This window comes from Pygocentrus nattereri, chromosome 3, assembly GCF_015220715.1.
Source record: "Pygocentrus nattereri isolate fPygNat1 chromosome 3, fPygNat1.pri, whole genome shotgun sequence".
Lineage (NCBI taxonomy): Eukaryota > Metazoa > Chordata > Actinopteri > Characiformes > Serrasalmidae > Pygocentrus > Pygocentrus nattereri.
This window is the reverse complement of record NC_051213.1, coordinates 18,676,825-18,702,901: the sequence shown is the minus strand read 5'-3', so window position 1 is coordinate 18,702,901 and position 26,077 is coordinate 18,676,825. Positions and strand designations below refer to the sequence as shown.

Here is a 26,077-nt window from a genome sequence, read left to right as displayed (position 1 = left end):
TGTGGAGACAGCTTCAGGTTCTTGGGAGTCCACGTCACTGAAAATTTCTTCTTGTCTCTGAACATCTCCTTAGTGAAGAAGGCTCAACAGCTCCTATACTTTCTAAGGGAACTGAAGTGGGCTGGCCTGCGCAATCCTATCTTTAACTACCTCTACAGAAGCATCATAGAGAGCATTGTGACCTGCAGCATCACTGTCTGATATGGAAACTGCTCTGCCTCAAACAGAAATGCACTGCAATGAGCAGTAAAAATACCCAGTCTTCAGCTGGGTCAAGCATACCTGCCATTAAAGACACCTACACAGGACACTGTAAAAGGAAAGCGTGCAGCATCAGCAAGGATCCCTCTTGTCTATCACACTGACTGTTTACTCTACTCCCATCTAGAAGAAGGCTACAGAGCTACAAAGTCCTCCAGACTTATGAAGTAAAGTCATCACACTGCTGATTCAGATTTTTAAACATTCTCATTGAACGGCTACTTCTGTCTACTACTCACTTAATTTGCACTGCCTATTCCCTAATAGTTTGGAATATAGCAGTTCACCCAGCAGTTGACACTAGGAGCAGTGTCTTGTCATTCCATCTGAAGTAAATCTACATTATGGACACTTCTGGAAGGTATTTAATTGGCTGACAACTGACCAGTTTCTACATGATCTCCACCCTGAACATTCAGTCGGTTCTCAAAAGTCAGTGTGGAGCATCCTTAGAGACATTGCATGGCCACAGGCCTGAAGCTCCTCATGGCTGCACTAACCATGTTGGACACCACACTGCCTCCTCCTCAATGGTCAGCCATCCCAGCAACCCACACAACACAGACAAAGTCCTGAGCAATGAGGCCCATGCCAGTTGTCGCATGCACCACACCCAGCACCATCTTCCTCAGGTAGCATGAGCCTAGTAGCTGCCACACACACTTCACAGGCAATGCATCCTCTTCATGGGTGCGGCAAAACTCCTGCTCACAGCATCATGTCCAGTGCTACTGGGGGTGACGATGGCAGCAGTGACACTCCTCTCAGCTGCTTTCTGTTTTCCCTGTCATCCATTGCGTCATTGTTTCTTTTAAGGGACGCTGCTCATACACGCTTATACAGACCTCTGGGATCCACTGCTTGCTGCCACAAACAACTTTACTTGTCTCATCTCCAAGCTCAGTGCTTCCTTCCTGAGGTCAAGAATGGCCTATAGCCACAAACCAGATCTCGTGCACTTGGCTCAGGCCCTTCACCACAACTAGGACTGGATTTCAGTTGGACGATTGTCCAAGTTGTGAGGTGTCCACTCTCGGGGTGGTGGAGCACACCTGGATGTAGCAGTGACACCAAAAAGCTGGTGTCAGTAAAGACAGTGAGCTGTTTCCTGTCTGTTCTGCGTTTGACCAAAAGTCCACAGCAGTAGCCAATCTCCCTTTCTGTGGCATCAACGCTGAGCGTCGTTCTCTTCGCAGTCATTGATTGGTACAGCATCCCCTCTACCTGTACCACCAGCTTACCTGTTGCTCCTCCACCACTTGCTCAGGGACTGCTTGGCACAACGTCTCCTCTTCAAGCTCCGGGTATGCCTGCTTTCTTCATCGCCTGTTGGGCTTTATTAAAGGCTGTATTTGGCCACAGCCTTGCCTGACACATAGAACCGTTTCACTAACAATTCACTGTAGGCTTCACTATGTTCTGCTCAACGGCTGTCGGAAACAGACTGACTCTACTCTCTCCCCGAGAAGCTAGAAACAGGCTCACGGCTTAAAAAAAAAAAGTCCTGTAATATGACCCAAAAAATAAGTGCTAAAGCACATTTAACACAACATTAACGTGCTGAAGGTCTCTTGAACACGCTATGTTATTATTATTATTAGTAGTAGTAGTATTGTTATTGTTATTATTATAATTGTTATTACAGTGTGCGTGACGTCCTTCCGCCAACCCCCCTTCATGGCTAACTTTCACTTTGTGACAGACCTATTTAAATGGCTAAAATGAATAAATAACGCGGAGCTTGACAGCCTGAGAGTAACAGATATATCGCTGGTGCTCATATAAGACTGAATCTGCATAGCGCTCCCAGAAATTCATATTTTACAGGCTGCGCTTCGTCAGCAGGATTTTTAAAATCCAAATCAAAAGTGAAAGTAAACTGGCTGGGGGATGTCCAAAGTTCACCTGCCATTTAGAGACGAGCTCTCCATTTTGTCATTTTTTGTTCGAATAAACTGCAAAATCGCACCGGTTTACGCGTTCAATCCGAGGAGACCCGATGCTGTATGGTTTAGAATTACAGTTGTGAGCGGCGATGCTTGAATTGCTCGTTTTGGCTTGTCTGCTCGCGGTGGCCCACAGTGAGTATTACACTTCACTTCTTTCAAACAGACTTCTATATTAAACATATCCTCCTGAGACCCAGCAATTCAATTTTGTCCACTGTAGTGGACATTATGTTTTTTCTCATATCTTCCATACTATACTTTTCACTCTACTTAGTCCTGTTGTTCCTTAAAGAGGACCACTGTGGCTTTAAAATGACATCACATTTCAGGGGTGTGACTTTGCCAGGTTCTTGTTGCTGTCTTTTCAAAATGGCTGCCATCACAAAAAGCACATTTTATGGAAAAAAGAAAGGTAAGCATGATTTTCATAATTAACGAGTTTTTTTACTCTACTAAGTTGATTGTTTCAAGGATGTAAACATCTCAGGAATATTTGAGTGAGTTTTCAGAGCTGAGCTTAAGTATTTTCATAGGAAAAACAGCTAATTTATAAATGTACTCTGTAGTGGACGCCAGGACCTCGTGCTTATATTTGTTTCACAATTTTTAGTAGACAGCTCAATGACAGAGGCAGAGAGGATTCTTAACAGAATCATTGAGGGGGATTCAGAAATAGATCTTTCTGAGCATGACAGTCCATTGAGAGAGCATGAGACAGGAGAGAGTGAAAGCTCAGATGACACAGATGAGGAGGACCCAGATCAGGTGGACCAAGATGCAGAGCTGGATGAAGCGTCCCATCGTCCTCTATGGGCAAAAACCAGCACATAGGGATCTGAGGTTTTTAATCAATGCAAAAATGAGAGGATAATCTGCAGGGTTAGGGTTATGTCATGATATATATCCCAATATTTTATATTTGAATCTAATGAAAAATTTTAAGACATTTATTAGAAGGATGAATGAATGTGTTGAAAACACAAAAGTGTTCAAGTGAACTATCCCTTTAACATTTTTACGGCATGTTAATTATGCTAAATTATCAAGCATGTTTTGTCTTTCTTCTAAGGTTCATGCCCATGTTGGAGGAATGTGGAATTACATCAGCTGATGATTCCCTATAACGAAGAGACTGGAGCCCACTGCAGTACTTCCAGCAGTACATTGATGATCAGTTAATTCGGAATCTGTCTTTCTTCACCAACCAGCGCATGGTACAGGATTCAGGCTGTAGCTTGAACACAACACCAGAAGAGATCAAGACCTTTTTAGGGATCTCAGTGTACGTGGCATGCCTCGGATATCCAAGAATGAAAATGTACTGGGCACTTCACTGATTTGGCCATCACCAACTCCTGGATTCAATACAGACAAGACAGTCAGACCTTGCAACGACCTGCAAAGAAAACCTCCCAGTACCTGGAGTTCAAACTTCTCTTGGCTGAAGAACTGATATCCCAGGCCCAAGTAGGTCAACGAGATGACACTGACTCAAGTGATCAAGAATTCTTTCTGGAAATTAAGAAAAGGAAGCCCCATCCAGATACAAGAATAAGGAAATATGGTGCAATTAATTTGCCCCAAATGCTCAACATTCCAAATGCTTCCAGATGCAGAATGCCTGGATGCAAAAAAAAACCTGGAAAAACCTTTGTGAGATGCATAAAATGCAGCATGTTCCTCTGTGTCTCCAAACAGTCAGATTGTTTCATGAAATACCATCTAGAGTCAAATATCTAATGAAATTATAAAGAATTTTAGGTGAAATGTTGTAGATGTTCCATTATTCTGGGTTAATTACATTTGCTATTGTTTTTGTACATGGTATTCTATTTTCCTAGATGATTTCAGTGGATATTTCCATATACATACTCGGCTCTTAAAAGTTTAACACTTGAGAACCATGAAATCCCATTGTCCACTACAGTGGACATGTTGTAAAATTTTAATAAAAATAAGTTTTAATATTTTTTTCTTTGCAATGTATTTTTTATCACCACGACACTTAATTTATATTAAAAAAATAAATAAATTAAAACTTATTTTTCCCTGGGTCTCAGGAGGATATGGTAGAGGGGATGTTCGCTAGACTGCTTTCTCCTCGTTATTACTGGAGAATAGTGACATTACAGATACTTCTGTTCTGTCACGAAAGAACGAGTAGAGTGACGGTCTCTGTCTCGGTTTCTCTCCGACTGTCAGGCCTGCAGGGCGCTGATGTTGTGCTGTCCTGCTCCTTCATTGAGGAGGGAGGGGGCATGATGGGCGGATCTCTCTTCGCTCGCACTCCGGCCACTCTGGTCCTAAGAGACCTTCCCATGTCCTCTGACCTCTCACCAGAAACCATAACCCCTTATAACCCCCCTGACGAACCCAAGGCTGATGACCTCATTTTTGAAGTCGTAGGTAAGTCGAAAAATTCGTCCATTCGGTAAATGAGATGAAGCTGCTTTTGTTGTTTTTGTTTAAAACAAACCTCAAGCATTTTCAGTTAGCAATGTTAAAAAGCATCTTAAACACACTTTCAGTCAATATTCTGTTGTTATTATTACTATATATGTTCTATGTGTTCTTCTATATGCTTATATACTATATATATTGTACTGTATGAAAAGTGCTATATAGTATAGAGTATTTAGTATATTACATAGTAATACTGTGTATTCATGTGTTAGCAGTGGTCTATTTTAGGACTTGTTGTTTCTACTTTTCTACTATTGCTTTCCATCCTTTATCTCTCACTGTCACACTGTCACTCTCTCTCTCTCCCTCTCTCTCTCTTTCTCTGGTCAGTATCATCAGTAGAGATTCCAGAAGCAGAGTCTCTTCTCCATGCTGACTGTAATGAACAGGAGGTGGTTTGTGAACTGAGCCGCTACGTACCCCGAGGTACAGAGCCTGACGCCTTACCTGCTCATTTCATCGGCTCTATTCAGATCGAAGGGGGCGGAGTTGGACTCACTTTAGTGCTGCAGACCATCTCCAATGAAAAAGCAGAATCAAGCACTCCACCCCTAATGCAGAGCAAACTTCAGCTTCCTCTCAGCCAGTGGGGAACTCTGCTCACAGATGGTACTGTTCATGTAAACCTAATCCTAGTATTATTTATCTATCCATCCATTCATTTGCACAGCTGTGCATTGCTCACTGCATCATTCAGTAATATATATACATTATATATTTCCAATGCGCACACACACACACACACACACACACACACACACACACACACACACACACACATATATATATATATATATATATATATATATATATATATATATATATATATGCATTGGAAAAGCCTAATATTAGGTCACCTAGCCCTCTTCCCAGTTTTCTGTCATCTTGCATATGTTTTCTTCATGCTGACAGTTTGTTATTCAACGTCATCGCTGATTTCTCCACTAACTTTCTTTTTCTCTCTTTTTTGTATTCTTTTCTTTCTTCCATAGCTGTGTTTGTGGTGTTCTCTCGTTCGCCATCCCTTGCGGCTCCTATAGGAGTTGATGCGCGTTTAGACTGTGGTTACAGGCAGAAGGACGCGTCGCCAGAACAGAGCGTGGGGCTTGAATGGCGGTGGCAGCACAAAGGAAACGGGCGGAGAATTCTGGATATGAGAACTCAGGGGGTTGAGACAGATGGTGGGACAGAAGGTGAATGACTGTACATTAGTTATTATAACATTGTAGAAGTAGACTTAATTTTGACCATTGTTAGTTCTGAGCTACTGCCTGAAAACAGTGCAATCTCTTGGGCAGAGTGGAATTGGAATGCTAGCACTATAATGCCCATCCAACCATTCTGTACAGTTAGCCTCTCAAGCCAGACCTCTGACTATTGCCAATGAGTCTGGTATGTTTTAAAGGTAAGTTGGCCTTTAATAACAGGTCTGTATGGTCGTTATCATTTCAGAAAAAAGCCAATTTTTCTGAAATGATAACAACCATACAGACCTGTTATTGCATGACATATTGTAAAAAACAATGCTACTATAACAGGCTCACATGAAACAATGTGTTATGCCCATCTGCAAACATGCAAGATATCATGCTTTCATGCTTACTGACTTCAAACTAAACTCTTGTGTAACTTTTAACTTTTAACAGCTGCATGGATTTTTTTTTCAATGTAGCTATAGCTTAATCCAAAGTACTGGCTAGAAAATTGTGCATGGAACTATGTACAGACAGCATTGTGAACAGCCAATCACAGTGTCGCTGACAAAATTTGAATAGCTGCAGCCATCTCAGTGTACAGTATATATCAGATGGTTCATGTACCTCATTGGCCAGTGCAGAAATAGTTGTTTCTGTGACAGCTGCTTACATCATCACTCATAAAGTGATTCCCTCTTCAAAGTTACACAGGTATCATGATGTCATCATTCAGATCAATGCAACTTTGACTTAATCATATGATCAGTAATACTTTAGTTCATTCACAAATGACAGTAAGTGTGCTTTTCTTTTTTTTTTTGTAAATTACTTTTTATTGGGAAATTCTGTTCAAGACAAAGGAAATACAGTGACATTCAAACATTCATATATCTTAAATAATGATCACACAAAACAAAATAGATAAACAACTAAAACAAATACAAATCTTATCAAGAATTAGACTTCCATGAGATCACATTTTTTCCACAAAGTAACATTAAAGTCACTGATTTGTCCCTAAATTTAGTTCCCCTTTTAATAATTTATTATTATTATTTATTTAACAATTTCTTTGTTATTTATTTATTTTGAGGTAAAAACTATTTACATAAAGATAGGGAGGCTTACTCTTTAGTAAAAAGAGGAGAGAAGGACGGGAGGTCATGAGTTCTACAAAAAGTCTGGTCGCTGGGGTCTTATATATGCTAGCCATCTAGACCAGATCCGATAAAATTTGTCTGCTTGAATTCTTAGAGAATAGGTGAGTTTCTCCATAATAAAAATTTCATAAACGACATCGTACCACTCTTGAATTTGGGGAGGTTCAGAGGACAACCATTTTTCGAGTGATTGCCTTTTTACTTGCGGCTAACAAGGCACTCAGTAGTTTTTTATCACTTTGACACATATCCAAAGAAAGATTTCCCAAATAGAGAAAAGTAAAGTCAAAAGGTATGTTTAGTTGGAATATCTTACAGACAGCCTGATGGATATCCCTCCAATATCCAGTCAGCGCAGTACATTCCCAAAAAATATGGAAATGGTTTGCGCCATCCGAGCCACACATTCTCCAGCAGCTAGACCCTGAGCCCTGATGCCGTTTCTGCACAGGGGTAATAAAAAATCTAAGAATATTTTTCCAACAAAATTCTTTCCATAGTAGAGAACTTGTTGTTGCCCACTGATATTTACATATTTCCCCCCAATCATCCTCAGATAGTGACACATTCCCCTCTTTTTCCCATTTTTCTTTAATATATAATGTTTTATTGTCTTTGAAAATGTTAATCTCTTTAGAAAGCCTCGAAATGAGTTTAGGACATGAGCCTGTTTTAGTAGTGGCCCAAATAAATTTAAGAATTCCTGTCTCATGGGCTTGTGGGTTTACATGTCTAGACAGTTCGTTAAAATAGGATCGTACTTGAAAATATCTATAAAGATCCTTCTGTTCCAATCCGTATATTTCTTTTAGAGATTCAAATGATTGAAATACCCCCTTTTGTAAAAAGGTCAAATATGTTGTTAGACCCCTCTTAGCCCACCTTTTAAAAGTATTATCTTCTTTGTTAGGGGAGAAGTCACTATCATAGGCACACCATCTCAACAATTTTACAGAATCATGTATCCCACTCAATGTAATTATCTTTTCCCAAATCTTCATAGTTAGGTTAATCCATGGATTCTCTATGTCCAAAAGGTGTTTCATTAATGTTCTATCAGCTATCATTGCTTCCAAGGGAACATTTGCTGTCATTGCATTATCAATTTCCTTCCATCTTGCTGTATAATCTTTATTGCACCAACATATTAAAGGTCTTATTTGGGAGGCATAAAAATAAACACGAAGGCAAGGGAGGGCAATTCCTCCATTCTCCCTTTCCTGTTGTAATGTGGTATATCTTATTCTAGGTTTCCTTCCCTGCCATATAAATCGCGAAAGCCATTTGTCCCACTCCCCAAATTGTTGATCTGATATTTCTATTGGTGAGGTCTGAAAAAGATATAGTAATCGTAGTAATACATTCATTTTAATTGTCTCTACTCTCTTAATTAGTGTGAGGCATGGGATAAGATTCCATCTTTGCAAATCTGCTTTTATTTTACCATTTAAGGGACCATAATTTACTTGAAATAGCTCAGACAGATCTTTTGGTAAAACCACTCCTAAGTATTTTATATTTTTTGCCTGCCAATTAAATGGATATGCATCTGTGAGTGTTTTTGGTGGGTTATAATTTATTGTAATCACCTGGGTCTTTTGAATATTAAGTTTATATCCCGAAAGAAACCCAAATTCTTCCAGTGTGTTCATCAGTGCCATGAATGAGTGAGTGGGTTGCCCTAAGTACATTAAAACATCATCTGCAAATAGTGCAATTTTTTGTTCAACACCATAGACCTCAATTCCCTTAATATCTTGTTTTTGTCTAATTGCTTGGCTTAAAGGTTCAATAAATAAAGAAAATAACAATGGGGACATCGGACACCCTTGTCTAGTTCCTCGTTCCAGCACAAATGAGCTTGAAAGGTCCCCGTTTATTTTAATTTTTGCACTGGGTTTATCATATATTGTTTGAATTGTTTTGATAAACATGTGATGGAAACCAAATTTTTTAAAAACTTTATATAGAAAAGCCCATCTAACGGTGTCAAAGGCTTTTTCCACATCCAAACTTAACAACATTACTTCAAGTTTATTTTGATTAATGTATCTCATTATTTGTAAAGTTCTCCTTATGTTATCCTGTGTTTGTCTTTGCTTTATGAATCCAGTCTGGTCCAAATGGATAAGATTAGGTAATAACTGCTCTATTCGTCTAGCTAGGATCGAAGTAAATAATTTGTAATCCAAGTTAAGGACACTAATTGGCCTGTAGTTCCCACGTTCTGATTTGTCTTTTCCTTCTTTGGGTATAACTGAGATAATTGCTTCCCTCCACGATGGTGGAATTTCACCGGCTTCTATTACCCAATTCATAGCTGACAGCAACACTGGAGTAAGTTGTTCTTTGAGACATTTATACCATTCGGATGTATAGCCGTCTGTTCCTGGGGATTTTCCTGGTTTTAATTTAGAAATGGCTAAATTTAGCTCCTCAGCTGTTATCTGCCGAATACGTATTTCGTTTTGTGAATCTGTTACTACGGGTAAATTCAATGTGGATAGAAACTTAACAATCTGTAGGTCATTTGACATAGGTGGTTGAGAGTATAGGTCTTTATAATAAGTGTTAAAGCTTTCTTGTATTTTCTCAAGTTTAGATTCCATCACTTTAGTTTTTGGGTTTCTAATTCTGTATATAGTGTTATCTGCTTGCTGTTTTCGAAGCCTGTAAGCTAGAAGTTTTGCTGATCTCCCTCCCACTTCATAATATCTTTGTTTCAAATACAGAAGTTTCTGTTGTGTTTCCAAAGTATACAGCTCATTAATTTCGTGTTTTAATTTATTCATTTCTTGCTTCAGTTTTGTCTGAAATGTTGTATAAGTTGTAGTCTGTAATCTTTTTAATTGTGCCTGCAACTGTTCTAGTTTCTGAGACCTTAGTTTTTTATTAAAAGAGGTTATTTCTATTACTTATCCCCCTCATGACGGCCTTTATAGCATCCCATATGATGGATGGTGAAACATCCCCTTTATCATTTTGTACAAGATATTCTCCAATGTCGTTTTTTAATTTCTGCACAATGTGAGGGTTAAGTAAGTGTGCTTTTCATAGCATTTGTTAAATGGGAAATGCTTTTCAAACAGCTCTGCTCAGTAAGTACTAACATTGCTACCTTTAATCACATAATTTATGCCAAGTACTAACCAAGCTTGTTTACAGAAAATGTCATAAATCATGTCAGAGTATGACTTATTCTTGCAGTTATGTACAATATAACATTGTTAGTTACCATCATTTAAAACTATGTATATTATTTTCTTAAACATTTCATTAATATTTCTGCTGCCAGTGCAAGTGGAGCGAGAAGGGGTGAGTGCAGATTCAACCCTGCTGATTAGGGATGGAAACGCATCTCTGACCATGAAGACGTTAAAGGTTTCAGACGAGGGCACATACATCTGCACTATCAGCTCTGGAGCATTTCAGACGCAGCAGATCGTTCAGCTGCAAATCACACGTGAGTCTCTTATCATTCTACATCTGTCACGCCATCTAATCGAGAATGTGTCTCTGAACTTGAGATTGAGTTTTGTGACAGTACCCCTATCCTGCTAGCACTTTCATACCTGTACAGTGGTGATTATCTGTTAATCGGTCATCCCCTCATCTCTCTCTCTCATTCTCTCTCTCTCTCTTAGAGCCACCCAGAGTTTTTCTCTCAGAAAAGAAAGTTGTATTTCAGGACGAGTCGCCTCAGAAGCTGAGCTGTCACTGTGAGCGCTACTACCCCCTGGATGTTCATGTATGTCATTTACATCAACTTACACTCAAATCCGATGATCAGTTCAGCTCACACACATACACACAAACACACACACACACAGAAAAAAGCGACTGAGACTGAATCCACATGAATACAATAAATGAAATCAGAACAATTCAATTTACGTAATTTTAGCAGAAATTGTGTTGAGTTGTAAATTATTTTAATACGAAAATAATATACACATCTGAAGCAAGTCACAGTGCATCAGTGCACACTCAATTCTGCTCTTCAGCATGAGCTGCCTTCAGTATGAGGATAACTGACCCATTATACATAGCCGTTCATTAAAAGGCAGTCTGAAAAAGTCTTTTTCTTTGTTGTAATTCATCATATTAAGATATAATCACCTGATATGATGTTTTGCATGACTGACCACACTAAACTTTACAGTTCTGTGGCTTTTCAGGTCTGAAGTCTATGCTGATATATATATAATAGATAGATATATAGATCATGCTGATCTATATATAGAAAGACTGCATTATGTTCTTAAGTGTAGGGCATTGGTGCTGCACTGTCTACAGGTAATTTCAAATCTGCATGATGCTAATGAATTCTCCTCTGTAATAAAGCCATATAGCCACATTAATCTGGTGTTTGTACATGGTTGGAATAAATACACATGTACCTGTAGTTGTCAGTGCTCTAAGGAGGTGATGGGAAACAGTAAAAGACAGTTAAGCCCTTTTTACTGCTTATATAAATGTGATCCAACTCACCAGCTAAATATCAAACCCTTCAAGAATGTGCGGAAGCAAGGGAAAAATAAAGCTGACCTGTTGGATTAGGATTGTTCATTCATTTTTGCCCAATTCAGCACTGTTTTCAACATGCCAACATGCCACAGTGTGCCATAAAGCTAATGTTTAATTTTCAGTAGAGCACTTCTGAATAAACTGTCAAGCAGTCCTCAGAAAATTATGAAAGGACACTACGTTTCAGGTTTCGATCATTTCTGAATCAGCTGACTGTTTTTTGTGTATGTGTTGCTGCAGGTGGAATGGTTATCTCAGCCCCCCTCAGAGACAGAGAGCATTTCTCTGACAGAGAAAGCCTCTCTCTCCAGCCATCGCCAGCACAATGACGGAACCTTCTCTCTCTCATCCTTCCTCTTCGTCCGCCCCTCTGAACACCCACCTGGAACCACTTTTACCTGCAGGGTCTCCCACTTTGCCCTGCAAACACCCAGTGATGTCACCTTGACAGTAGAAACACCTGAACCTGAAGGTTAGAGAAATCTTAAATAGGATGAATGAAGTGAATTTTACAGTTCATCAGCTGAATAACTGACTTTGCAAAAAGACTGTAAAGTGCCATATAAGCCTGAGGACTTCTATAGAGTAATATTGTGTGAGAGAGATATTTCTGTCCAAATTATATAACATAAAAATTAATTAATATAACATACAAATTAGTCCTCCCTTGGACACAGTTTTAAATGGAAAATATTACAGACAAATGTACTTAAACCTAAAACTACACACAATATAAAATATTGTCCAAAAATAATATTCAATTCTTATTATTTTAACGAACAATTCTGATGATATGATGTGATATACATGTGTTTATGTTAGAATTAAGTCTGATTAAGGTTTTCTCTTAATGAATTCAGCAGGAAAATACTACTGGATGGTCCTGGCAACACTGGTTCTGTCAGTACTGTTTTTGTATCAGGCATCAAGATAGGTAAGTACTTTATGTTTCTATGGACTATTTCTTTATATTTCTTTATATTATATTTAAAAAGTAATGCTATACAATCCCTTAAAATGATGCTTTTCAACTGAAACATTGTCAACATCATTAAAAGTGTGTAATAAGACCCAGCTATATAAATGAGATTGTACTATCACCATTGTGAATGCACTGTTTGCCAGATTACCAAGTAAATTTGTATCTGGTGTATCAATAGGTGCTGAAGACCACATCTGTGAGGAAATGAAAAGATAAGAGCTGTACTTATTTATCAGAGGTTTGTTTCTTTTTGTCTAAATGGGTGTACATTTACATAAAGCGCTTGAGCGCACTTACATTAAGCAGAAATCTGACTGTTGTAAATATAAATAATTGCTGTCAGACAAACACTCATCTCTCCAGCTCTACAGTTTCCCAACTGATACTAGACCATTTCTATTGTTACACACATCCTGAAATGTTAACACATTGTAAAAAGCAACTTGTGTTTTTATGTAAATTTACAAAATGGCAAACATGGATGTATCAGGTTTTGTCCCAACAGCAACAGTATATTGTTTTTTACACTGTTGCTTTTCTACTGTTCCACTGTTGTTGTTTTTTTTTTCTTTTTCACATAAGAAAAATAGCATGTATAGTTTGTAGATTTCTTTATTGGCATCAGCAAAAGTGTTAGGGCAAATAAGCATGCTTCTGAATTCTTCTCTGGATTCACTAAATGGTTGTGGATTCACTAAAGTGATTTGTTTACCAGTTTGTCACTGCTACATCATTCATAAATGGCATTTACATTTAGCAATGTGTCATACAATCTCTTAAAATCAGTTAAAGCAATGAAAAATGGTAAATCTTTGCAATATCCAACAGCTGTACTGAATAGAAAAATAATAAAGTTTGAATCTGTGAAGAAATCTAGTTTAAAATAGCATATTACATGGCATTTCAAAGAATTACTTTTTCCTTTCCTTATCACATCTTTATTAGTGATTTAGCAGGTATTTATTTTGGAAAGTTCACAGGTTTCATGTTTTGTACACTGATGAGATTTTATGGAGGCTGTGAAGGTTCTCTGTCAGAGCTGTACATTAGGCAGTAGTTCAGGAAAACATTACAGAATACGACTCTAACAGTGTGTCTTCCATGCAAGTCATTAGACACAAATTAATTCCTAACAGCTAATAAGTCTGTGTGTATGAGTGTGTGTGTGTGTGTGTGTGTGTGTGTGTGTGTGTGTGTGTGTGTGTGTGGCCTGTCTATACATGTTTTCACACCACATCTTTTTCTACCTTCCAACTTTATATTATTTTTAAAGATGAAATTGTACAATCTTACACTCTTAAAGTGACTTACAGTATCAGCAGCCTCTGTATGAGTATGTCTGTGTGCATGTGGCTGTATGCATGTAACTGTACTTGCAAGTCTATGCATGAAAATGTGTTTATCTTTTTTCCCTATTTTCTGAACCAATAGTTAAAAATCACCCCTGCCTTTTTTTCTCTCTCACATCACTGTGCTTCTCTTTCTGTTTTCCATTCCAGTGTCTTTTACTATCACCCTCTTGTTTATTTTAAAAGACATTTCTATATTCTGAAGCGCAAGAAGTGAACAGGGATAGCAGTAAAAGATGTTTAGCTACATATGAATAGAAGCTTCTTTCTATAATGATGGACCACAATTACCCATGGACAAGAAAAGCAGATTAATGTTCTTCTCATTTATCTTGTTTACAGTAAACAGTAGTAAATAGAAGCTGATGTTCATAGAATTATGACAGTAGGAAAGAGCAGATTCTGATGTGTTGTTAGACATGCTGGTATCAGTTTACAGACTGATTCCTGAAGGCTTTGGAAGGTTACATGAACATGTTTTGGCATTGCAGGAACACAAAGGATTGAGGGCTCCCTGCTTTCAGTTTTCTAATGTCACTTATTATTTATGCAGCCTCACTCACACATTTTTTTGTCCTCCCCTCTCACTCACTGTCCTCATATTCCATGTATGCTTTCCCCTCTGTGGGGTTTGTGTATGTGTGTGTATGTGTATATGTGTGTGTGTGTGTGTGTGTGTGTGTGTGTGTGTGCGTGTGTGTGTGTGTGCGTGTAATGCCGCAGGAGGAAGTTAGAGAAAGTCATAGTGAAAGAGCAGGTGAAAAGCATTGCCATCTAGGCAGAATGGTTAGCTTCTTATGAATCTGCTGATCTGCTGACACACTGGAGTACCAGATGGCTCGAGAGTGAAGAGAGAAGAGGGGGACAGGAAAAGGCATGGACTTTATATGAGTGGTCTTATTTGTTTCATTTTCTTCCGCCTCCTTTAATTGATTTTCTCCTCCCTGTAAGCTGGGTCAGCTCATGAGAAGAAATACACTGCACGAGAGAGAGAGAGAGAGAGAGAGAGAGAGAGAGAGAGAGAGAGAGAGAGAGAGAGAGAGAGAGAGAGAGAGAGAGAGAGAGAGAGAGAGAGAGAGAGAGAGAGAGAGAGAGAGAGAGAGAGAGAGAGAGAGAGAGAGAGAGAGAGAGAGAGAGCAGGGCAGAATTAAAGAGAGAGAAAAAAAGATTTAGAAAAATGGTCAGAAAAGAAATGGAGGTTCTAGCCACACAGATAATTTCACAAAGTCTAATAGCATGCTCTGTTACAGTGTGGGTTCCGTTCTGTGTGGCCATAGGCTGGGCATAGCTGCACTAAATGAATAATTCACAGTAATCAAAGTGATGAATTATTTAGCTTGTTTTGAGGTTGTCCAGTCTGGGCCTTAAACATGCCCAGCCTGAAGCCACAATAAGGAGACTACTCAAAAACAACATATCAGTTCACAGAGAGAAGCATTTTATTATCCCTAATAACTGTGTAGTTACTCCTAACTATTCTTTTGTTAGTCAACTGTAGTTTTATAGTAGTAGATTTAAGTTTAATAACAACTGCTGTATTAAAAACTGATGAAAACAAACACGTTTCAGAATAGTTACCAGTGCATGCCAGTGAAATAACTGCAGTAAATGTTTAAATATTTAAAATTACAGATAAAAACCAAATGGTGTATCACGACATTTAATAGCAAACACAGCAGTAGATAAGAGATAAATGTCAAATGAGAATATAATCCATTGTGGTTTGTTTTCCTTTATCTGTGAAAAAGCCTTTGCTATCTTGAAGGTTTCAACTCTTAGCCTCTAAAGGGCCTGTATATGGGCCTACACTTCAGTTTCTCACTACAAAAGTGACATATTTTGTAGTAGTTATTGAATAATTTTTAGAAAATACAAAGTCTTTTGTTATTCATTTATTTTGAATAAATGGCAATAGTAATTCTATGCTCCAAAAATGAGAGAAATTAAGGAAATTTGATGAAGTTATGGCTTATAAAATAAGGTGCAGTGGTTAAGTATTTTTGAGTCATAGATTAATATTCTTACAAATACTTATAACTGTTTTTATATAAGCAAAAACATGTATCTCCAAAATGGAGTAGAAGACAAAATATTCTTAACTTTCATGTAAGTTAATGTAACAATATTTTCTTCTAAGTAATGCTACAGCATTTCTGTAGGTCTGTGCATTTTCTGAAATTTGGACACAATGTAAAGGCCAGCTGCGGTGCTCAAATGACGTAGAAATATACAAATTAAAAAAATGGAGATACATGGTTTTGATATGACAGCATCAATATTATGTTACTTATCAACTAGATAACAGTACAAATACATACTTTATATGTCCTTCGCTCATGTTCTATTAATGAGGTATCATATCACTCTTAAATATTGATTAAATACTTAAACAAGCACTGTCATGCAACCCTAACCACACAAGTCAAGTCAGTGTTATGAAACTTTTCATAACTTTTACGTTATGAAAGTTACAGTGAAACTCACAGAAGATTATTCCAACCACGATGACTCCAATAATGCCCATCATGATCATCATCTAAAGATAAAGAAAACAAACAAGCAAGATGACGATGTCAGCAGTCATACATACACATCACACTGAGCTTCTCCATCGTGAGAATATCAGCTTTAGGTTTCACAGCACCTTTAAACAGAGGACACAAAAAACAGCCAAGGACAGCACCTCACACAGCTGCTCTGTGTGTGTGTGTGTATGTGTGTGTGTGTGTGTGTGTGTGTGTGTGTGTGTGTGTGTGTGTGTGTGTGTGTTTCTCTCTTAAAACTATGTAACACACTGTCTTACTTGTCTGTGAGGCACTAAAAGCAGCAGAGAGAGACAGGCTACATTAAGCAAACTCACTGCAGAGTCAGCAGCTTATTAAACATGGAGCTGGATTTTCTGATGCGGGATCGCTTGTCTTGTCTCAACAGTGGAATATAACCCAGTTTAGCATTTAATCCAGACAAGACATTCCATATATCCATCACGAAGCAAGGCCTGAGCCAAAAAACTCCCCACTCAAAACTGCTCAATCAAGAGAAATGTCCTGGAACTGCACAGCTAGCGGAAGAGGTGAACTGATTAATAGAGAGATGTGAAATGGCAAAAAAGAATGGCCCTGATTCATGCTGACTAAGTCACACTTTCAAAGAGGCAGAGGGAAAGGATTAAAGCACAAACGAAAATCTGTACACTGTTAGACTTGTAATCAGTTGAACCACTTTAGAAGACAAATACATTTCATATACAATAAAAATTGTGAAATATTTGAAGTTTCATTATAAAACACTGTATATCCATTTGTACCCATTTTAGATACAAATATAAACTGAAAACATGTTTCTTTCTCTAATAAAGGTGTAATTATAATATAGCACTGATATTTCAAGCATGTGTAAACTCACTGCAATGTATATCAGGTCAAAAATTCTTGAAAGTGTTTATGATAATATAGTGTTTTGGAACAATAAAACCCTTGTTTGTACATGACTTTGACAGATGGGGTGTTGAGACTCTCTTTTCAAAAAGTACAAAATCAGGCCTTACCTTAGAACAGTGGGCCAATACAATTAACTTCAAACAAAATATAGTCTTTAGCAAAGTAGTTATTTAAATACTTCTAGATACTGTCTGTTCTGGGTGTATAACTAGATATGTGTTTTAATCCCAGGGATCAAATAGTCTATCATTAATCAATCCCAAAGGCTTAAATGTACAAAGTAACGAATTAACACTCCACTGTCAAGTTCTATGTCTATTTCTATTTCCAAGGTCTTGTAGATTCGCTGAATGGGGCATCAATATGCTTCCCCATCTGAGCTGAATCACTGTCAAACATTCACTAATTGATACTTACATTTCAATTAAGCTTCTTGGTGATCTCACAGTAGGCTAATGGCTAAATGTAGGCTACTAGACAAATGGACCAGTGCCCAAAGAGCAGTTCTTTCCTGTGTCATGCCCAACCTCCCCCACCCTGCTACAGACTTGCAGTAAGCTGCTGCATACAGTATGCAGCACTGCGCTCGTGAGTTTTGAATAAGCAGCAGGCCTATAAACCTGAGAGGTTCCATCCCTTTTTTCTTTCTTTTGCAACCCCTTCCTTACACAACAGCAGTTTTTCTTTTTATTTCTCAATCCATTACATACATATAATTCTCCCTTAACCACTCCCATACTCCAGCCTTCTCTGTCTGCTCTTCTGTTCTTTGCTTGCTTGCTTTCTTTCGTACTTTCTTTTCCTCTCCATTTATTTCAACTTATCTATGACATTTCTGTGAGTGTAATCAATATGCTTCACTTTAAGTCATTTGTAAGCTGCTTTTTAACCCCTCACCTTGCAGTTTTTCCACCAGTACTTGTTCTTCAGCTTGGCAGCACAACTCTCAAATTGTGAGGCTCCGGCCTGCAGTGCATCGGCCCTGTCGTCCAGCTCCGACAGTTTCTGGTCCCTCTCCAAGACTTTATCCACATTCACACGCATAATATCCACAACCTGCACAGGAGAGCAGATGAGGCCAAAGTGATGCTTAGTCACTTTTCTTGATGAATGTAGCACTTGCTATTTTGGTGTATTATATAGAGGAAAAATGATAAAAGGTGCTGTGACTCAGCTGGGCAGCCTTGAGTTCTTTTGCGTATCATGTTATTATATGGTTCAGTCCCTGTAAGTAACACATTTTTGTAGTTATAGTTCTGTACTCTAGCACATTTGGATTTGAAATGAAAAAAAAAAGATAAAGTGTTGTTTCTCAGCTTTAATTCAAAGGAAGTTCCATCTATATTGTTTGAAACATAACAATCATAGGCCTTACAGCCCTTTTTACACAAACTCCCTCCATCTCAGTGGATCATACGTATTTGGACTGCTGGCTTCTAGGTTGTTTCTCGGCCTGTTTGTCACTGCATTATCAGCTAATGCAAAAAAAGAATGAACAGAAGGACTAGAGTTGATAGATCTACAATCTTTTTTCCCTCAATATGAGGACCAGAGAAGTGTCAATCCTAGTAAAGCAGGCCATTATGTTAAAAAAAAAAATAACAAAACTACCTACAACATTAATTAATTGGTGCAATGTGCAGTGAAACAACACACAGTCAATGTAAGACTACTGCAGTTAATGACAATCAATTAGTTCATTTTGTTTTTGAAACTGTTGATCAAAAACACTTCCTAAAATATAGACATAGGTATGTCATAGACTACAATGAGGGTTTACCACAAGATAAAAAAATGATATGACTCAAGAATAGAAAGGCAGTGTTTGGTTTGCTAAATAGCACATTGTAGAGCTCTATTATAAATTCAGAAGTTTTTGTTCCATCACTCTGTACCAAAGTAATGGACTGAGGAATATGTAGAGAAAGAAAAAGGAACTGCTCATGTGACCCAAAATGTACAGAGCTGTGAATTTGAAACATAGTGGTATGGGTGTGTATGTCTCCCTCTTTGTTGATGCTGTGACTGCAGACAGTAGCAGCAGGATGAAGTACAGAACCATCTGAACTGCTCAGATCCAACCATTTAACTCAAGATGCAGCAAATCACACTTCAATTTGCAGCAGGACAGTGACCCCAAACATTCTGCTAAAGCAACTGTGCACTTTCTCAGGCGCAAAAACTCATGAATACTCTCAATTTGCCATGTCAGTCATCTGACTAAAGACCATTATGCATGTATTTCACTTACTGTAGACTGTTTACTGTAGCAAAAAGTCTCCCAAACAAGCAGAAACTGAAATTCACTGCATTCGACCTGGCAGACCATACCCATATAGCCAGCATGTGGTGATGTCTAATGATTGCACACTTCATCTAGTCACTGACTGACTAATCTGCCAATGCCAATTTTATTTAAGACTACATTTATTTGTCCAATTCTGTTCTCCTAAAATCTGGGCACTTTGAGTAAAAAGAACTATGATTGATTTATGATTCATCCTGTAAAGTCCTCAAAGAAATGTGAACTGTTCACATTTTAACCCAATAGCTGTTCTCATTTTTAACCTGCTGTGTTCTACCAAAGCCAAAACAACAAAGAAATGTCATCTGCAAGTACTAATATCATATATAACGTGCTTATTATAGCACGTCATAAAATAAAATAAATAATCAAAACATTTTTGTCCACGAAAGACACAAATTTCCCATAAAAGTTTTATTTCTATGACCAATTCTGTAGTTCCTGGCTTACGTTCGATGACACAGCAGCCTCTGATTCGTGACTTATGCTGTCGCTGAGCCTCTCCCGTCATATTTCCCCATTTTTGCTTATACGTGCTCACCTCTTCCACTTGTGCCTGAGTCTGCTGTAGTCGGCGGTTGCTGCTGGTGTTTGGGGGTAGGGCAGGGGGGCCGCCAGCTGGGCCCCCCTCTCCTCCAGGTGCGCCAGGGGCCCCAGGAGCCCCTGCAGGAGCCGCAGCATCTGGAGCTGGAGCTGACCTGAACAGGGAACAAGGAGAGGAGAGGCATGTACTGCAGTCTAGAGGTGTTGCTTTCTTGTTGCAGTTTCTTTTAAAGTGATAAGGGACTGACCCATTCAGGCTGACTACGACTGAAGAGGACACCAAAACTGCCACTAGTCACACACAAAAGTGTGTTACTGCATTGAACTCAGGCGGTAGTGCTCAGGCTCTGATGCAGTGCAGAAAGAACATGCTTTATTTCCATCTAGTGCAGAGCATCACACTGGCTGAATGTACTGAAAGTACAGACATGATAAATGATAGCATTTTTAAATATCAATCCGGAGTGGTTGTGCTCTCTCTGGGTCTAAGGTATGCGTTACCAGAGCTGTTAAAACATTAGAATAATTAATGGTTCGTGGTATTGACATTAAAAGGCCTCGCAGCAATGCGATATTGTCAGTGGACCAAAGTCTGTCCCGCAAGTCAATAAATGCTTAACACACACACTGCGCGCAAAATGAAGTCAGCTCTCGAGAAAAAACATCCACAAAAGTTACAGCCAACACACAAGAGCGTGAGGACAATTGAAGTTTGATGACGAGGAACCGTTTATCAGCATCTTTTTAAGGGACGCACGAAGGAAACGCGTTAGGGGGAAAATCCGCATTGGTACTCACATCGTGTGCGCAGCAATTTCCGATGGGCTGCCTCAGTGAAGATGAGGGGGGTCAGAGAGAGAGAGAGAGGACGGGGACAGAGGAAAGGGGGAAGGGTTTCAAGTCAAGAAGATACAGTTAAAAGTGGAGGAGAAGAAGAGGGAGGAAAAAAGACTCCTCAGAGTTGGGAGCAGGGCAGGGCAGGGCAGCCCGTGTTGGCAGGACAGACGTCTTTGCGCGGAGGCTGCAGCAGCTGCAGTGGAGCTGTGAGCGGCAGTTCAGCAGCAGTGGCGCATCAGGAAGGCGAGAATGTCCCCTCACTTAAACACGTACACACACGGTGTCCGGCCACAGCTCTGACCGGTCCCCTCTCCGCGGTTTCTTTCAGAAGGAAAAAAAAACAACACAGCTGCTCCGCGTTCAGCCCAGACGTCCTCTCTGTAATCTGAAGGTGTCCCGTCTGACGGTGTTTGCCCGGGTCCCAGCGCCGTTAGAGCCAGCACCGTCCAGCACTGTCCTCTCCTGCTGCTGCTCAGTACGTGTGAGCGCGCATGTGTGTGTCAGTGTGAGGGGGGCGGGGGGGCTTCTGGAGTAGCGCAGTAGTTTCTGTACGTCTGTTCTCCTATACTGCAATAATGCGTCGCAGCTACATTTGGACTTGAAATGATGGTGCGGTGCTGCTGGAAGCCCCCACCCCCCTGCACTCACTCTCTCTCTCCCCATCTCCCTCTCCTCTCTCTCTCCCTCCCTCTCTCCCTCTCTGCGGTACCCGGCTAAGCAGGACCCACAGAATGTTGACTTTGCTGTTTTCCTCAGCCTCTCTCTCTCTCTCTCTCTCTCTCTCTCTCACTCACACACACACTGTGCACTCTTTCACACTGAATCTTTCACGTTTAGGTTCCAGACGAGAGACAGCAAGCAGCTCCTTGAACTCCTGACACAATTCCTCGTTTGCTGCACATAAAGAATAGTCCTGTCCCACACTGCTGACTTCAGCTCCTCTCCTTTACGGTACAGACACACAGACGACTCTGATGAAACCGTCTTTTGCTTTAATCTGTTTGCTGACAGTTGCTGTGAAACAGAGCTAACTGGGACAGAAGATGGGAGATGGTTCTAACATTAGGTTAGCTGCAACGGTACCAGTTCCACCAATCAGGGAGCAGCTGTGTGATCACATGATCGCCACTAGCCACCCACTCACTGGACTCAGAGCAGAAATGCTGACTGTACACGTAAGACGATGTTAGGAGGTTGGGAACTCTCTTTTTGGATCTGTTTTCTATTTTGATTAACGCTGTTAATCTCGAATTTGAACTTATACTTTTATTAAAGTAAATAGTCGGTTTTCAGGCACTGCAGAACATATTCAAGCTAAGTTCTAATGAGCATTTCACAGCAAGACAAGATAATGCTTTTTTCATTTTCAGTTCCAATAACAATACTGAACACTTGAATATTGGCCTATACATTGTGCAAAATACCCCCTGGTATTTCAGGGGGGGTCTCATGTTGGCTGGCTACTCCAGCATTAGTGGGCAGCTATATCACTCGCCATAGCAGTGCTGATGGTAGCTTCAATGGCAGCAAAATGTGTGGTTTAATCATTGTTCTGTAAATGCTCTAGTTTGGTAATGCACTCTTCCACACATCAGCTGAGATCTTACACATCTGCTTTTTTGTCTTTGGTTTGAGAAATGAGTAACAATTCTCTTGGGGAATTGGGCAAATTTTCAGATTTACAAATATGCAACAGCATATTTTAATTTTTTTCAGAGGGCATTGTTACGGTTGCTAGACCAGGAAGGACCAAACGCCCTGAGGCAGACTAGTCTCCAGTAAGAATACCAAAGACAGAAGCTTGCTACTGAATACCTGATACTCACTGTGCAATCTCTGTCAAGCATTACTTTACTAACTGTTGTACAGAGATATTGTGTTAATTTTTTTATTTTTTTGCACAGTGTGCCTGAAAAAGGTTGCAGTTGGTGTCAAATATGGAAACTCAATCAGATCTGTTGTCAGAAATGTTTAGACATTTCAGAACTTACAGATTTGTGAAACTGAAAAGTCAAGATTATTCAAGGTGTGGATTAAATGTTTGCATGCTAAGGTCTAGGACCAAACACACATGTCTGACTCCTTTTACACATACATCTGATGCCAATGTGAGTCTGATTAAACAGTTGTGTAATGGAACAGTACATTTCATGTATCCATCCATCCATCCATCCATCCATCCATTTTCTAAGCCGCTTCTCCGTCAGGGTCGCGGGGGGAAGCTGGAGCCTATCCCAGCAGTCTTCGGGCGGAAGGCAGGATACACCCTGGACAGGTCGCCAGTCCATCGCAGGGCAACAGTTCTTTTTTAAAGGTAGCATTAAGTGATCAGCTAAAGTGCTGACACTACATTAAATTCTTGTCCATGTAACATTACTTTTTTATTAACATTTTGGTATATCTCAGCATGTTCATTTTCCTACTCATAACAAGGGCCACACTTTGGACATAGTTTGCTCTCTGGGAAAAACCCCTTTTAATGTGAAAGGCATTGATCTGTGCGTATCTGACCATAAAGCAGTGTTCTTTGATTTTTCGCTATCATGTCAACAGCGAGGGCAGCATCAATTATGCCAGTTTACATTCCGGAGCCATAAAAAATCAGTCCTCTTGCTGTTATAGAGATGCTCAGTCAGAGTCCGGTACCTGATTGTTTAGATCCTGATCTGCTAGTGACCCATTATGACGAAACACTGTCACATATTTTAAATCATCTGCCACCTCTAACACCCTTTTTACATTTTCTCAGCCTGCTCCCTGGTATACTGCTGAGCTGCGCAAGCTGAAAGCTCTTGGTCGTCAGCTTGAACGTCTTGCTAACAGAACTGGCCTGACTGTGCATGCCCTTGCTTACAGTGATCATGTTTTGTTTTATAAGGAAAAACTACAGGAAGCTAAAACACTATATTATTCTAATGTTATTCATGGTGCCCACGGTAACCCTAGAGCTCCCTTTTCAACGGTTAATAAGTTATTGAGCCCTGTGAAAAGTTTCCCCATGGTTCCCTCATCTGAACTCTGCTCTCGGTTCATGATCTTTTTCAATCATAAAATACACACAATTTACTCTCAGTTTCAGCCTACGGCAGCTACCCCAAACATTCCACAACTATTTTCTCAGTTCAGCAGCAGTTATTTTTCTATGTTCAATACTGTATACCAGCAGTATGTTTCACAGATTATTAATTCCTCAAGGGCAACTACATGTCAATTAGACCCCTTGCCAACCCAGCAGGTGAAAGCCTGTTCGCCATTTATCTGTCCTTTTATTACCAGGGTTATCAATGTTTCACTTAGCTCAGGAATGAGCCCAGCTTCTCTGAAACTGGCAGCTATTACTCCAGTTCTCAAGAAGCCTGCCTTAGATCCTGAGAATCTTGCAAATTATAGGCCCATCTCTAATCTCCCATTCCTTGCTAAACTGTTGGAGCGTACAGTAGCTGCTCAGTTAACAGAATATATTGTATCATGTGATCTGTTTGAGGTCTTTCAATCAGGATTTAGGAGGAATCACAGCACAGAAACTGCTCTTGTTAGGGTTGTCCATGATTTGCTGATGTCAGCCGACCAAGGACTGCTGAGTCTGCTTGTCCTATTGGACCTTATTGCAGCATTTGATACAGTGTGTCATAGCCTTTTACTAACTCATCTCAAAAATATATTTGGCATAACTGGTACTGCATTAGCTTGGTTTAATCATATCTTTCTGGTAGGCTGCAGTTTGTTTCAATGGGAAGTTTTCAATCTGACACATGCTCTTTGTCACAGGGTGTCCCCCAGGGCTCTGTTTTTGGGCCCCTGCTTTTTATTTTGTACATCCTTCCTCTTGGTAACATCATTAGACATCATGGGCTGCAGTTTCACTGTTTTGCCAATGATGTCCAGATATACATTTGTACAAAGCCTTCTCACAGCTTGCCACCTAGTGCCTTGCTAATTGCTTAACTGACGTGAGGGCTTTGCTGGTGGAGAACTTCCTGAGCCTGAATAATAAAAAATCTGAAGCGTGATTCATAATTGCTTCTCCTGAAACAGTCAGGAGGCTTAGTTACACAAATGTCTGTATCCCTGGTTTTGTTGTCTCTACCTCTACACAAGTGAGAAATCTTAGAGTAATTTTTGATTCTACATTATCGTTTGAATCACACATTAACAACACATGTAGGACAGCCTTACCATCTTAAAAACATTTCTAGGATTCGCCCTTTTCTCTCTTTCACTGTCTTCACCTTTCCATTCTAAGTGTTTCTGCTGAAGAGGTTACCATCCTGGGCCTCTTCAAGCTCTGGACCTCCACCGCAACAACTCAGAAAAAACAGTTATTTGCAGAACAGCTGGCTGGGGCTTCTGTTTTTTTGGGGTTTTTTTTTCCTGTCTTGCTGAGAATCAGCAGTGATCCATGTTTAGCTCACTTGGGCTTTGACACATAACATTTCTTGCTTTGTCAGTTCATTAAATTGTGTCAATTATAATGACTGATCTTGAATATCAAATGCACAATACTGATTTCTATACTTTTAAAAGGGAATTATTTGTGATTTCTACACTGAAAACCAGAAAAAAAGTGTAAATTAAAACATAAATATACGAAAGCTGTTGTATTGATATTACAAACACTGCCACATATAAAAGAAAAACACAAAGAAAACACCTAGATTCAATATTGCCATGTGAGAAATGATTCTCAAGAAGAAATGTCAAGATCAGAAATAACAATCTACCCATTCCTAGATCCTGGCAGGCCAGTGTCCAGCAATTTGATTATATGCTTAAATGCACCTGATTCAAGACATCTGTTAATTGCCTGGTTTAGTGGGTGTGTGCTTAGGAAAGCTACAAACCTGTGTTGGACACTGATACTACTGGACCAGAGATGTGAACCACATTGAACAAGCCTGTGAAATTTAAACCTCTCTATTGTTTGTTCAACTTCTAGTCAAGTTCTACTGAAATCTAAAATGTCAAAGAGGACCCCTTGTACATATTGAGGTACCATATCAAAGGCTGATAGCGTCAACTGTTCATGCTGCACACATGGTGTAAGCTTTTAATACAATGTTTGTGA

The 26,077-nt window shown here is 39.5% G+C and overlaps 2 protein-coding genes across 5 annotated transcripts; one reads left to right on the top strand and one right to left on the bottom strand.

Annotated features, from left to right (window-relative positions):
* Nucleotides 1-2,001: 2,001 nt before the first annotated feature.
* tapbpl (TAP binding protein like) lies at nucleotides 2,002-13,329 on the top strand. Of its 4 annotated transcripts, XM_037537077.1 has the most exons (11): nucleotides 2,022-2,342; nucleotides 2,540-2,622; nucleotides 3,280-3,677; nucleotides 4,413-4,616; nucleotides 5,004-5,282; nucleotides 5,666-5,866; nucleotides 10,325-10,492; nucleotides 10,674-10,777; nucleotides 11,797-12,028; nucleotides 12,417-12,490; nucleotides 12,717-13,329. In XM_037537077.1, exons 4-10 carry the CDS (start codon nucleotides 4,469-4,471, stop codon nucleotides 12,488-12,490), a joined length of 1,206 nt encoding a protein of 401 aa, XP_037392974.1. In that variant the 5' UTR covers nucleotides 2,022-2,342; nucleotides 2,540-2,622; nucleotides 3,280-3,677; nucleotides 4,413-4,468; the 3' UTR covers nucleotides 12,717-13,329. The 4 variants fall into 4 exon arrangements, with proteins under 4 accessions (XP_017555939.2, XP_017555940.1, XP_037392974.1 ...); XM_037537076.1 differs by lacking the exon at nucleotides 2,022-2,342 and having other exon boundaries at nucleotides 2,374-2,622; XM_017700450.2 differs by lacking the exons at nucleotides 2,540-2,622; nucleotides 3,280-3,677 and having other exon boundaries at nucleotides 2,002-2,342; nucleotides 12,420-12,490.
* On the bottom strand, nucleotides 13,133-21,647 carry zgc:92912 (uncharacterized protein LOC436805 homolog). The gene is made up of 5 exons (XM_017700452.2): nucleotides 20,974-21,647; nucleotides 20,174-20,330; nucleotides 18,225-18,383; nucleotides 16,372-16,423; nucleotides 13,133-14,865 (listed from the first exon to the last, which is right to left on the bottom strand). Coding segments are annotated over exons 1-5 (387 nt in total). The 5' UTR covers nucleotides 20,976-21,647; the 3' UTR covers nucleotides 13,133-14,848.
* Between the last annotated feature and the right edge of the window lie 4,430 nt (nucleotides 21,648-26,077).

Excerpts from the sequence above, each read along its gene's own strand:
- tapbpl (XM_017700451.2), top strand. The coding sequence starts at position 2,297 with ATGCTTGAATTGCTCGTTTTGGCTTGTCTGCTCGCGGTGGCCCACA. Across the intron at positions 4,617-5,003 it reads CCTCATTTTTGAAGTCGTAG|TATCATCAGTAGAGATTCCA; the intron begins GTAAGTCGAAAA and ends TTCTCTGGTCAG. Across the intron at positions 10,493-10,673 it reads CGTTCAGCTGCAAATCACAC|AGCCACCCAGAGTTTTTCTC; the intron begins GTGAGTCTCTTA and ends TCTCTCTCTTAG.
- zgc:92912 (XM_017700452.2), bottom strand. Across the intron at positions 18,384-20,173 it reads CTCAGGCACAAGTGGAAGAG|GTTGTGGATATTATGCGTGT; the intron begins GTGAGCACGTAT and ends TCTCCTGTGCAG. Across the intron at positions 16,424-18,224 it reads ACTGGTGGAAAAACTGCAAG|ATGATGATCATGATGGGCAT; the intron begins GTGAGGGGTTAA and ends CTTTATCTTTAG.